Consider the following 13,817-nt stretch of genomic DNA (forward strand, 5'->3'; position numbering starts at 1 on the left):
TGCCCCACTAAAGTCAATAGCAATACTCCCATTGAGTACAATGGGGCCAGTGTACAGTTAATTAAATAGTTAAAATGTTGTGACCAGAACTTGAAAAGCTAGTGCTCTAGCATGCATGATTGTGGCTTAAGTATTTTTATTTTAGAAATATATGACCTACTCTCTAAATAGGTTTGTTTATGTGTATTCCATCCAGTGCTACAAATTGCTCTGTCAATAAATGTCCATGTTTGAAATCAAGGGAGGAGCACCATTCTTGGATTACTAAACTTGGGTCTTAAAACCATCCAGGGGAAGGAGTTGATAAGACCAGAGATAAAAGGTTGCCGCCAGTCTGAGATCTGGAATGTAAATGATACCCAGAAGCCATTTTTTTTTAAAAAAGCACAAAGTCAGAAACACTACTTGAGAGTGTGTAGGTTTTTGCATGTATTGCATGTCACTATTCTTATGTAATAGCTGTGATGACTAAATATGAAAACAGTGCTGTTTTGCAAAGGTAGTAAATTTAAAGGAGGAATTTTTAGGACAACGGTTTGAAAGATTTACGTGTAAAATTGCTCTAATTATACTACTTTTTTCTGAGTCATAAGGAGGTTGAGACCTGGCATATAGAAATAATACCTATAGTTGTAAGCCCACAGTTGAAACAAAAGTGAGTATGAGAAACCTTAAGACCTGGCCCTGCAAGATGCTGAGCAATGCCAAGTCCCACTGAAGTCAAGAGGTGGTGCTCCGACCCATGCACATCAGCCTGTTGGAGTGAAGAAAGCTAAAGTCATTACTAAAAAATAGTCTCTAGTATATTATATTAGGCTTGGTCTACACTACGACTTTAATTCGGATTTAGCAGCGTTAAATCGAATTAACCCTGCACCCGTCCACACAACGAAGCCATTTAATTAGGCCTGGTCTGCACTAGGCGTTTATGTCGAAGTTAGCGCCATTACATCGAATTAACCCTGCACCCGTCCACACTGCGATGCTATTTAGTTCGACATAGAGGTCTCTTTAATTCGACTTCTGTACTCCTCCCCGACGAGGGGAGTAGCGCTAAATTTGACATGGCCATGTCGAATTAGGCTAGGTGTGGATGGAAATCGACGCTAATAGCTCCGGGAGCTATCCCACAGTGCACCACTCTGTTGACGCTCTGGACAGCAGTACGAGCTCGGATGCTCTGACCAGCCACACAGGAAAAGCCCCGGGAAAATTTGAATTTGAATTCCTTTTCCTGTCTGGCCAGTTTGAATCTCATTTCCTGTCTGGACACCGTGGCGATCACAGCAGCACTGGCAACGATGCAGAGCTCTCCAGCAGTGATGGCCGTGCAGTCTGTGAATAGAAAGAGGGCCCCAGCATGGACTGATCGGGAAGTCTTGGATCTCATCGCTGTGTGGGGCGATGAGTCCATGCTTTCTGAGCTGCGCTCCAAGAAACGGAATGCAAAGATCTATGAGAAGATCTCAAAAGACATGTCAGAGAGAGGATACAGCCGGGATGCAACGCAGTGCCGCGTGAAAATCAAGGAGCTGAGACAAGGCTACCAGAAGACCAAAGAGGCAAACGGACGCTCCGGATCCCATCCCCAGACATCCCGTTTCCACGAGGCACTGCATTCCATCCTCGGTGCGGCCGCCACCACTACCCCACCACTGACCGTGGACTCTGAGGATGGGATATTGTCCACGGCCGGTTCCTCGGACATGTTAGCGGACGGGGAAGATGAGGAAGGAGATGAGGAGGGCGAGGCAGTCGGCAGCGCTCACAACGCTGATTTCCCCGACAGCCAGGATCTCTTCATCACCCTTACAGAGATCCCCTACGAAGCGTCCCCAGCCGTTACCCCGGACACAGAATCTGGGGAAGGATCAGCCAGTAAGTGTTGTAAACATCTAAACATTTATTTTTAACAGAACAGGAATATTAACAATTAAAAGAATGGGTTGTTCATGATTACTTTGCCCTAGGCACTTAACGGTTCAGTCATGGGCAGTGCAAGTTTTGAAAAAAAATCTAGCAATGTCCGGTTTTCCGTGATTGTCCTGCCCAAGCCGCTCTACTGTTTAGTCCCTGCTACTGCAGCTAGAGTAAAATGCGGTCTATATGTGCAGGGATAGAGCAGTAATCTTCCCGGGACATCTCGATGAAGCTCTCCTGGAGGTAATTGGAAAGCCGTTGCATGAGGTTCCTGGGGAGAGCGGCCTTATTGGGTCCTCCGAAGTACGAGACGTTGCCGCGCCACGAGACTATCAAGTACTCGGGAATCATTGCTCTGCACAGCAGGGCGGCATACGGCCCTGGTCTTTGGAGGCTTTCCCGGAGCATTCTCTCTCTCTCGCTGTCAGAGATCCTCATCAGGGTGATGTCGCCCATGGTGACCTGCTTTGAATTAGGTAGGGGAATGTTAGTGTTGGGACTGCTTGCTCGTTCCTTTACAGAACTGTAACCGCTGGTTTGCAGCCACGCGGTGGAGGCGGGAGAGGGGCTGCCGAAAGGGATCGTTCCTGGGGACAGCCGCGAGGGGGTGGGACAGGGGCAGAGTTCCCGCTTGCCGGATTGCTGGCAGCAGGGACTGACATTGCTTTAAATGTGAAATGAGGCCAGTGGTAATATAAAAGTTTTAAACTGCCACAAGTCTACGGCTTACCATGTCTACCTGCAACAGAAATTCCGTTGTGCTGCCCCGCTTCTCAAATGTGCTGTGGAAGACCCCAGGCACTGAATGCGAAGGCCGAGAATTCGACCTTGTGCTGAGTGCGCATGTGATAGGTGCTGTGCATGGTCTTGTTCACAGAGAAAGACTATGTTCTTTGTTCACAACTACATTTATCTTTCTGAGGAATTCACTCCCTTTTTCCCATTCCCACAGCCACATCTGCGACTGTCTCACAACGTAGCCTGGCATCACACTCCCAGAGGCTAGCGAAGATTAGGCATAGGAAGAAGAGGACACGGGAGGACATGTTCTCTGAACTTATGGCCTGTTCCCAAGCCCAGGCAGCACAGCAGACCCAGTGGCGGGAGAAATTGACCCAAATGCAGCAAGCAAACATGGATCGGGAGGAGAGGTGGCGGCAGGAAGACCAGCAGGCGACTCAAACGCTGCTTGGACTACTGAGGGAGCAAACAGACACGCTCCGGCGCCTTGTGGATGTTCTGCAGGAACGGAGGCAGGAGGACAGAGCCCCGCTGCAGTCCATCTCTAACCGCCCTCCCCCGCCACCAAGTCCCATACCCATCTCACCCAAAGTGCAAAGAAGGAGAGGCGGCAGAGTCCCTGCTAACTCTCACTCCACCCCTGCAGAGAGCTCTAGTAGCAGAAGGCTCTCATTCCCCAAAACTTGAAAAGTTCTTTCCTTCCCGCCTGACACAAGCCCCCGTCCAAGTTTCACCTCCCACTTCCATGTGTAGTTGATAATAAAAAATACGTTTCTGTTAACTACTGTTTCAATCATGTTCTTTTGGAGGAGGAGGGGAAAGGGGGTTGGTAATTGGACAGGACAGTCACCTTTGGCAGGGTACATAGGCGGGGGCAGGCACAGCAGCAGGGCACATACACAGTGCAGTGATGCAGTGACTAGTTACCCTGGTTAGTCTGGGAGGTTGTTTTCATGTTATGTGGTGGGGGGTGTGTTGCTCTGTGACTTTGTGGCGGGGGAGGGCAGTTACAGATCTTAAGCGGCGGTCCTTATGCAGGATCACAGAGCCACGCAGCAGGGGATCTGTAACCGTCCTCCCCCTGCCACAAAGTCACATAGCCCCCCCATACACACAGTCCCGATCAGGAGGGGTGACAGGCTCCGTTGAAACAACCATCCCACCGCAGCGGAGCCTGTCAATCCTTGAGTTTAGAAGCTTCATTCGCGTCACTACACTACACCCGCTCCGCACCACAGTCTGCGTCCCAGTTTTAAAAAATTCCCGCGAAAACAGTATTAAAGAAAACGGTGTGCATTAACAAAGTAGAACTATTTTTATTTCGAAACGTGTGTTGGAAGGGGGTGAAGGGGGTATGTAACTGGAGAGGTTAGTCAACATTAACTGGGTAAAGAAACGGGGGCAGGTTCAGCTTCTCTGTACACAAACTTAAAAGTCACAGGTTACCCTGCTCACTCAGGAACCTAGCTTTCAAAGCCTCCCGGATGCACAGCGCTTCCCGCTGTTCTCTTCTAATCGCCCGGCTGTCTGGCTGTGCGTAATCAGCAGCCAGGCTATTTTCCTCAACCTCCCACCCCACCATAAAGGGCTCCCCCTTGCTCTCACAGAGATTGTGGAGCACACAGCAAGCTGCTATAACAATGGGGATATTGGTTTCGCTGAGATCACAGCGAGTCAGTAAGCTTCTCCATCTCCCCTTGAGACGGCCAAAAGCACACTCCACCACCATTCTGCACTTGCTCAGCCGGTAGTTGAAGAGTTCTTTTTCAGTGTCCAGGGCGCCAGTATAGGGCTTCATGAGCCAGGGCATTAGCGGGTAGGCTGGGTCCCCGAGGATGACTATAGGCATCTCCACATCCCCAACAGTTATTTTGTGGTCCGGGAAGTAAATACCTTGTTGCAGCCGTCTAAACAGACCAGAGTTCCTAAAAACACGAGCGTCATGAACCTTGCCCGGCCATCCCACGTAGATGTTGGTAAAACGTCCCCTGTGGTCCACCAGTGCTTGCAGCACCATGGAAAAATATCCCTTTCGGTTAATGTACTGGGTGGCCTGGTGGTCCGGTGCCAGGATAGGGATGTGAGTTCCATCTATGGCCCCACCGCAGTTTGGGAATCCCATCGCTGCGAAGCCATCTATGATCGCCTCCACGTTTCCCAGGGTCACTACCTTTGGCAGCAGTACATCAAAGATTGCCTTGGCTACTTGCATCACAACAACCCCCACGGTAGATTTGCCCACCCCAAACTGGTTCGCGACTGACCGGTAGCTGTCTGGCGTTGCAAGCTTCCAGAGGGCTATGGCCACTCGCTTCTGTACACTCAGTGCAGCTCGCAACCGGGTGTCATTGCGCTTCAGGGCAGGGGACAGCAACTCACAAAGTTCCAGGAAAGTTCCCTTCCGCATGCGAAAGTTTCGCAGCCACTGGGATTCATCCCAGACCTGCAGCACTATGCGGTCCCACCACTCAGTGCTTGTTTCCCGTGCCCAGAATCGCCGTTCCACGGCATCAACATGACCCATTGCCATCATGATGTCCTCGGCGCTGGGTCCCCTGCTTTCTGAGAGGTCTGTGCTACTCTCAGACTTCAGGACATCACCGCGGTAACGTAGCCTCCTCGCCTGACTTTTCTGCATCTGCCTCAGGGAAACCTGTATGATAAGCTGCGAGGCGTTGAGAGCGACCACAACTGCAGCGATGGTCGCAGCGTGCTCCATGCTCGCAGTGCTGTGGCATCCGCGCTGTCAATGACTGGAAAAGTGCGCGAACTGATTTCCCGCCGGCGCTTTCAGGGAGGGAGGGCGGGAGTGATGGACGGATGACGACAGTTACCCAAAAGCACCCTCGACACATTTTCTTACCCAGAAGGCATTGCCGGCTACACCCAGAATTCCAATGGGCAGAGGGGACTGCGGGAACTGTGGGATAGCTGACCACAGTGCACCGCTTCGAATGTCGACGCTTTCACCGTTAGTGTGGACTCACAAAGTCGAATTACTGTCCTTAGTGTGGACACAGACGTTCGACTTTGCAATATCGATTCCAAAAATTCGATGCAAGTAAATTCGAACTACTCTCGTAGTGTAGACAAGGCCTTAGAAATAAAGGGCTCTTTAAATCGAATTCTGTACTCCACCCCGACGAGTGGAGTAGTGCCAAAATCGATTTTATCATTTCGAATTAGGGTTAGTGTGGCTGCAATTCAATGGTATTGGCCTCTGGGAGCTATCCCACAGTGCACCATTGTGACCGCTCTGGACAGCAATCTGAATGCGGATGCACTGACCAGGTAGACAGGAAAAGCCCCATGAACATTTGAATTTCATTTCCTGTTTGCCCAGCGTGGAGAGCACAGGTGACCACAGATAGCTCATCAGCACAGGTAACCATGCAGGCCGATAATCGAAAAAGAGCACCAGCATGGACCATACAGGAGGTACTGGATCTGATCGCTATATGGGGAGAGGATTCAGTGCTAGCAGAACTTCGTTCAAAAAGACGAAATGCAAAAACTTTTGAAAAAATCTCCAAGGGCATGATGGAGAGAGGCCACAATAGGGACTCGGATCAGTGTCGCATGAAAGTCAAGGAGCTCAGACAAGCCTATCAAAAAACAAAGGAGGCAAACGGTCGCTCCGGGTCAGAGCCGCGGACATGCTGCTTCTACGCCGAGCTGCATGCAGTTCTAGGGGGGGCCACCACCACTACCCCACCTCTGATCGTGGATTCCGAGGCAGGGGTAATCTCATCAGCTACACCTGAGGATTCTGCGGACGGGGAAGAGGAGGAGGAGGAGGACGAGCTTGCAGAGAGCACACAGCACTCCGTTCTCCCCAACAGCCAGGATCTTTTTCTCAGCCTGACTGAAGTACCCTCCCAACCCAGTATCCAAGACCATGACCCCATGGAAGGGACCTCAGGTGAGTTTACCTTTTAAAATATAAAACTTATTTTAAAAGCAAGGGTTTTTAATGATTACTTTGCCCTGAGGACTTGGGATGCATTCGCAGCCAGTACAGCTACTGGAAAAGTCTGTTAACGTGTCTGGGGATGGAGCGGAAATCCTCCAGGGACATCTCCATGAAGCTGTCCTGGAGGTACTCCAAAATCCTTGTCACAAGGTTTCTGGGTAGTGCAGCCTTATTCCGTCCTCCATGATAGGACACTTGACCGCGCCATGCTTGCAGCAAGTAATCTGGTATCATTGCATGACAAAGCCTGGCAGCATATGGTCCCGGTGTTTGCTGGCATTCAAGCAACATCCGTTCTTTATCTTGCTGTGTAATCCTCAGGAGAGTGATATCGCTCATGGTAACCTGGTTGAAATACGGGAATTTAATTAAGGGGACAGAGGTGGCAGTTCCTACTGGGCTGTTTGCCTGTGACTGAAAAGAAATCCTTCCCTGCAGTTAGCCAAGCACGGGGGGGGGAGGAGGGGAATTGGCCCAGAGCTTTTCGCGTTTGTCTAGCAGGGATCTTCCCTGATACCAGCCACGCGGTGGGGGGAGGGGTAAAGCGATCATCCCAGAGAATTCATGGCGGGGCGGGGGGTGTTAGTTTGGTTCCTGCAGGGATCTTCCCTGATACTAGCCACGCGGTGGGGGGAGGGATAAAGCGATCATCCAGAGAATTGGATGGGGGGGGGTGGTTAGTTTGTTTTCTGCTGCTGAATGTTAACAGGAAAACCGCAGCACTCAACGGGCCTTGCTTGGTATGTGGGAAAGGAGGGCGCAGAAGCCGAAAGACAGTGGCTTACCATGGCCGCATGCAAGCCGAATTCTGTTGCCCAGACCTGCGTCTGTGATCTCTAGCAGCAAAGCCACAGGCACTCAATATTAAGAGGCAAAATGCGACCTTGCACAGAAATCACATGTGCTATGTAATGTGAATAGTGTTGGTCACCGTGAAAGAGTATAAGCATTGTTCTGTAAAATGTAGCTTTTTAAAAAATTCTCTCCTTTTTTCCCTCCCTCCAGCAGCTGCAAATTCTTCAAGCCTCCCTCCTCCGTCCCGAAGGCCATCACAGATAAGGCGTCGGAAAAAGAAGACGTGAGATGAGATGTTCGCAGAAATCATGGAATACACCCGCAGTGACAGAGCTCATCTGAATGAGTGGAAGGACACGATTTCAAAGTATAGGAAAGAAGCCAGTGAACGTGAGGACAGGAGGGACCAACGTGAGGAGAGAAGAGACGGTCGAGATGAAAGGTGGCGGCAGGAAGATCAGAGGAGGCAGGATGCAACGCTGGGGCTGCTGCGGGGGCAAACAGACATGCTCCAGCATCTGGTGGAGCTTCAGGAACGGCAGCAGGATAACAGAGTGCCACTACAGACCCTGTATAATCCCCCTCCCCTCTCACCATGTTCCATAGCCTCCTCACCCAGACGTGTAAGAACGCGGGGGGGGGAGGCTCCGTACACCTTCCCATTCCACCCCAGTGGACAGCCCAAGCAAAAGGCTGTCATTTTTTTAACCTTTTTTTAGTGGCCTTTTCCTTCCCGCCGATCCTCCTCCCAAACCCCACCCGGGTTCCCTCCCTCTTTTTATAATCTATTAATAAAGAATAAATGATTTTTAAATGATAGTGACTTTATTTTGTTTGAAAGCAAGCTGCGGGAAGGGGGAGGGTGGGTTCCTTACAGAGAATGAGTCAATAAAGGGGGTGGGTTTTCTTGAAGGAGAAACAAACAGATATTTCACACTGTAGCCTGGCCAGTCATGAAACTGGTTTTCAAAGCTTCTCTGATGCACAGCGCTTCCTGGTGTGCTCTTCTAATCGCCCTGGTGTCTGGCTGCCCGTAATCAGCAGCCAGGCGATTTGCCTCAGCTTCCCACTCCGCCATAAAGGTCTCCCCCTTACTTTCACAGAGATTGTGGAGCACACAGCAAGCAGAAATAACAATGGGGATATTGGTTTGGCTCAGTAACGAGTCAGTAACGATCGCCAGCAACCTTTTAAATGGCCAAATGCACATTCTACCACCATTCTGCACTTGCTCAGCCTGTAGTTGAACAGCTCCTGACTCCTGTCCAGGCTGCCTGTGTATGGCTTCATGAGCCATGGCATTAAGGGGTAGGCTGGGTCCCCAAGAATAACTATTGGCATTTCAACATCCCCAACGGTTATTTTCTGGTCTGGAAAGTAAGTCCCTTGCTGCAGCCCTTTAAACAGAGTAGTGTTCCTGAAGATGCGAGCGTCATGAACCCTTCCCGGCCAGCCCACGTTGATGTTGGTGAAACGTCCCTTGTGATCCACAAGTGCTTGCAGCACCATTGAAAAGTACCCCTTGAAGTTTATGTACTGGGTACCCTGGTGCTCCGGTGCCAAGATAGGGATATGGGTTCCATCTATCGCCCCACCACAGTTAGGGAATCCCATTGCAGCAAAGCCATCCACTATGACCTGCACATTTCCCAGAGTCACTACCTTTCGTAGCAGCACCTGAGTGATTGCTTTGGCTACTTGCATCACAGCAGCTCCCACAGTAGATTTGCCCACTCCAAATTGATTCCCGACTGACCGGTAGCTGTCTGGCGTTGCAAGCTTCCACAGGGCTATCGCCACTCGCTTCTCAACTGTGAGGGCTGCTCTCATCTTGATATTCTGGAGCTTCAGGGCAGGGGAAAGCAAGTCACAAAGTTCCATGAAAGTGCCCTTACGCATGCGAAAGTTCCGCAGCCACTGGGAATCATCCCACACCTGCAACACTATGCGGTCCCACCAGTCTGGGCTTGTTTCCCTTGCCCAGAATCGGCGTTCCATGGATAGGACCTGCCCCATTAACAACATGATCTCCAAAGCACCGGGGCCCGCGGTTTGACAGAATTCTGTGTCCGTGTCCATGTCCATGTCCTCATTACGCTTGTCACTGCGCTGCCGCCACCGCTGCCTCTTCGCCTCGTTTTTCTGGTCCTGGCTCAGCATAAACTCCACGAGAATGCGTGAGGTGTTTACAGTGTTCATGACTGCTGTCTTGAGCTGAGCGGGCTCCATGCTTGCCGTGGTATGGAGTCTGCAGTGTTCACCCAGGAAAAAAGGCGCGAAATGGTTGTCTGCCATCCGTTGCTTTCATGCAGGGAGGGAGGGAGGGGTGAGGCTGTACCCAGAACCACCTGCAACAATGTTTTTTGTCCCATCAGGCACTGGGATCTCAACCGAGAATTCCAATGGGTGGGGGAGACTGCGGGAACTATGGGATAGCTATGGGATAGCTATCCACAGTGCAACGCTCCAGAAATCGACGCTAGCCCCGGAACATGGACGCACACCGCCGAATTAATGTGCTTAGTGTGGCCGCATACATTCGACTTTATACAATCTGTTTCCCAAATTCGAATTATATAAATTCGGATTAATCCCGTAGTGTAGACATACCCTTAGTAGCTTTGCAGTAACTCTCTTTGGTAAATCAGACCATGCTTGCTGGTGAATGGGTACCCCTTAGCAAAAGCCTGATGAACTAGGATTATTTTAAAGGCAACTTGCCTATTGGGTAGATTTTTTACCTTTAATTAAGATGATCATTTTCATACCAGAAACAATCTCCAAGGCCAGATTCTGCGGGCCAGATTCTGCCATGCTGAACTACTTATTTCTTTGTTCTACAAGTAGTCCCACTACTTTAGCAAAAAGCACACCGGCCTAGATCCAGCAAAGTGCTGAAGTCAATCGTACTGCTCACATTCTTAAAGTAAATCTTGTGCCTAAATGCTTTGCTGATTTAGGCCTAAAGTCACCAGCGTGAGAAAGTGACTTAAATGAAGCATTAAGGAGTGAGCAGAGTATAGGAAAACCCAAAACTAAACCCTATTCCATAATGCTGCCAGGAGCCAAGCTCTAAATACAAACCAAAATTTGGCACGAGCATTGTATAAAGTAATTGGGGATGAGGGTGGAGAGGTAGTTATGGTAAACTCCCTGGGGTTAGGAACTGTCTTCTTACTATTTGTCTGTACAGCATCTAGTACAGTGGGGCCTTGATCCTTGATTGGGGCCCCTAGCTGTTCTTGCAATATAAATAATAATCTAGGGGTAACCAGTGTTACTAACTATCATGCTTTTATAGCAAGTCTTATGATAGTTGATGTTTTTCTTTAAGCCCCAGTTCCCAGTGACTATTTGAGAATCTCAGCTTTCATTTAAAAAAAAAAATATGTTTTTAGCCCTAATGGTTGTGGAGACAAGCCTGCAAACGTTAACCAAGCGCACCATAAAATAAACCCACAGGCAAATGTAAAGAACCCAACATTCATTATATATTATGATTTTTAAGACAGTCTTGTGATTTTTTTGGAGCCTGACTCAAGATTTTTGTTTACTTAGGGTTGGCAATACTGAGTACTAATTTTCTTCTGGCCTCGCTAGCACAGATTGGCCTAACAACCATGTCTTGTTTGATAGATTGATAATGAGGGCAATTGAATATTAACATATAACCAAAGACTGCCCCCTGTTGTAAGTAATTTTCAATTAAGATATCATCACTTAATCTGAGATTAAAGCAAAAGAGATACCATAGGGAGGATATATAACCTTAAAGAGCTGTACAGGGAAAAATCTTAAATGTCAAATGGCTGTTTACTGAGAATCAGAGGGGGAAAGAAGAGTGATGACTCAGTGCATATTTTAGACCTAGGTCTAAAATAGAGAGAGAAATGGTAAGATTTAATTTTTGTCTGTAATTTGTTATACTTTGACTCATGAATCTATATTGTTTTTATACCTTTTGGGATTCCTGTACTGACAGATCTAAATGCAATAGAAATTCTGTTATCTTATTTTCAACAAGTATTTTCTCTGCACTAGTTCTTTATCAATATCTATAAATAATAAATTCCATTCTAAAGAGAACTGATTTTGATCTGTTGTTTCAAATTAATTGAATTAATTAGCCTCTGAAGGGAGATATTATACGTGTAAAGCCATATAGTGCCAGATCTTAGACTCAGAGCCTAGAGAGATTCTGTTTTCTCTAGAAGAAGAAGCAATGCATAAATCCAGAGCATAAACCAAATAGTCAGGAAAGATAACTACACGCCCAAAGTGTGGATTGGAAACAGGCAGCTTCATGATGCATCTCTTTCAGGGTATATTGTGTCTCTAATTCTTACATTAATGGATTTCTACATTTTCTTCCTCTGTATGGTAAACATGAGAGAGCTATAAACATGACTTAGATGTATCTGACCCAACTAGCACAAGTGACAACGAGCAAGACAAGGCAATTTTGTTACTCTCAATCCCCTGCCCCCCAGTTTTCTTCAATATTTCCTGTAACAGTAACTTCCATAGGGCAAAGCAAGGCTCCATTCTCTGCACTGCTGCTCCCAGTTCACTCCTGGCATGGTGCCGTTTATAGCTGCGCCAGGTATTTCCCGTTCAATGCTTTGCCGTGTCAGAAAATTAAGTCCATCCACTGAATAAAAACATCATCTCCCGACGTTATAATGGCATGAGCATTGTGTGTGGTCTTTTAGTGCCTCCTGTCTTTGTTACCTCTGAATATGCATACTGCTTATGGAAAACAGACGTTCCCCAGTCTTGAAGGAACCAAATACAAATGGTGTTTTTTGGCAGGGCCAAGTAAAATAAATAAAGTAGCTTTCCAATTTCAAAGTCATTCAGAAGGCAGTGTCTGAAATAAGTGTTAGTTATGGGTAAATAACTCAAGGGTCAGTTTAGCTATGCATCCAAAATATCAAGGGTGAATACCTGGCCCTCTTGAAGTCAATGGAAAAACTCCCATTAACTTCAGTGGGGCCAGGATTTCATCCCCAATGTTTATCCTAATTATCCAACCTTTACACTGACTTATCACCAGCCCCAAGCCTGGCTCTATTATTTGTTGTGTTCCCTCTTTATGGAGACCAGCGGCCCACAACCTTCATGGGCCCTCATGTTGAGCAGCTTTAGGGCTGGACTTTCAAAAGAACTCAGTATCCAGTTAGGCAACTGGAAGTGACCAGAGCACCTAGCAACTCCCTCTGTTCTCAATGGCAGCTTCTGGGTTCTGAGCACTTTTGAAAATCTGACCCTTAGAGTTTAGCATGACTGAAGAGTCTCTGCAGTTTATGCCCCAGCATGCAGAGTAGGATACTTAAAGCACCGAGCATTTGAGCTCCCTCCTTCCTTTCACATAGGAAGCACTAATACCACAAGTAGTGTTTTCACTCACTCTCTGAGCTTTTTCTGCACTCTGGGAAGACATTTAAAGGAAACCCAACATTTTTAAGTGGTCACTTCAGCATAGGGTTGCCAGTTTTGGTTGGACATATTCCTGGAGGTTTCATCACATGACAATCTTTAATTAAAGATTAATCTTTAATTCCCTGGAGGCAACCCTAGTTCAGCAGGCCCTTTGGCATGGGTTCTCACAGAGCAGAGCACATAGTGACCTACCAGATCAGTCATGACCTACTTAATCAACGTGTAAAAAGTACCCTACAAAAGAAGGGGAGGGAGTATACTATCTAGCTACTGTAGCCTTCAAGAAGATATGCCACAACAGGTCAGTAGTGTGATGGATAGGTCCTTAGGGATGGGATAGGAGAGCATGGAAGCTTTCTCTATGTTGGCTGGTTGACAGTGGGGAATGGAGGGATTAGGAGCATAGGACAAGTATACCTATCTCTATATCCTCAGTACTGTACGCTGTTCAAAGGGTTTAAATGGTCAGATAAGCAGACCTTGGGTCCATCATATCACAGCCAAACTGACAGAGTATTTCCCAATGAAGAGATGACTAATGTGCAAGTCATCCTGTCTTACTACAGTGAGAACTTCACAAAAGATTAATAAAAGAGAAAAAAATAACTTGTGATGGTGGTTCTGTGAGCTGCCTAAACGAGAATGGACACTACGGTTTTTAAGACATAGCAGTTACAATAATATTTGTGCCTGGAAATACTGACACTTCAAAGTTATTGCATGTCATTTAGTTTTTTGCAGTTTTATTGGATCTGTTTCGGGGGAGGGGAGTTAAATGAAATTCCATGGGATTTTGCTCAAAAATAGGATCAATGTGGAGTGGAAATGGGCTCTGGTTTGATGAAAACAATTTAAAAAATAAATTGAAGAATCAAAATAATATTTTTGCCAAAAAAACATTTTTTCTACTTTTTTTTTAATTGCACTTATGAAAATTTTGCATGAG

The 13,817-nt window shown here is 47.5% G+C and overlaps 1 protein-coding gene and 1 long non-coding RNA gene across 2 annotated transcripts in view; one reads left to right on the forward strand and one right to left on the reverse strand.

Moving 5' to 3' along the window:
* The window catches only part of LOC128837825 (uncharacterized), a 92,659-nt gene that overhangs the window by 12,672 nt on the left and 66,170 nt on the right, over positions 1-13,817 (reverse strand). The gene's annotated exons all lie outside the window — the stretch shown is intronic.
* Positions 1,103-3,442, forward strand: LOC128837822 (uncharacterized). The gene is made up of 2 exons (XM_054029405.1): positions 1,103-1,878; positions 2,873-3,442. Exons 1-2 carry the CDS (start codon positions 1,302-1,304, stop codon positions 3,346-3,348), a joined length of 1,053 nt encoding a protein of 350 aa, XP_053885380.1. The 5' UTR covers positions 1,103-1,301; the 3' UTR covers positions 3,349-3,442.

The sequence above is a fragment of the Malaclemys terrapin genome, chromosome 5 (genome assembly GCF_027887155.1).
Source record: "Malaclemys terrapin pileata isolate rMalTer1 chromosome 5, rMalTer1.hap1, whole genome shotgun sequence".
NCBI lineage: Eukaryota > Metazoa > Chordata > Testudines > Emydidae > Malaclemys > Malaclemys terrapin.

What these genes read in the sequence shown, in the direction of transcription:
- LOC128837822 (XM_054029405.1), top strand. Translation starts at nt 1,302, where the DNA reads ATGCAGAGCTCTCCAGCAGTGATGGCCGTGCAGTCTGTGAATAGAAAG. An exon ending in ATCTGGGGAAGGATCAGCCA is followed by an intron (nt 1,879 to 2,872) that starts GTAAGTGTTGTA and finishes CCATTCCCACAG; the next exon opens with CCACATCTGCGACTGTCTCA.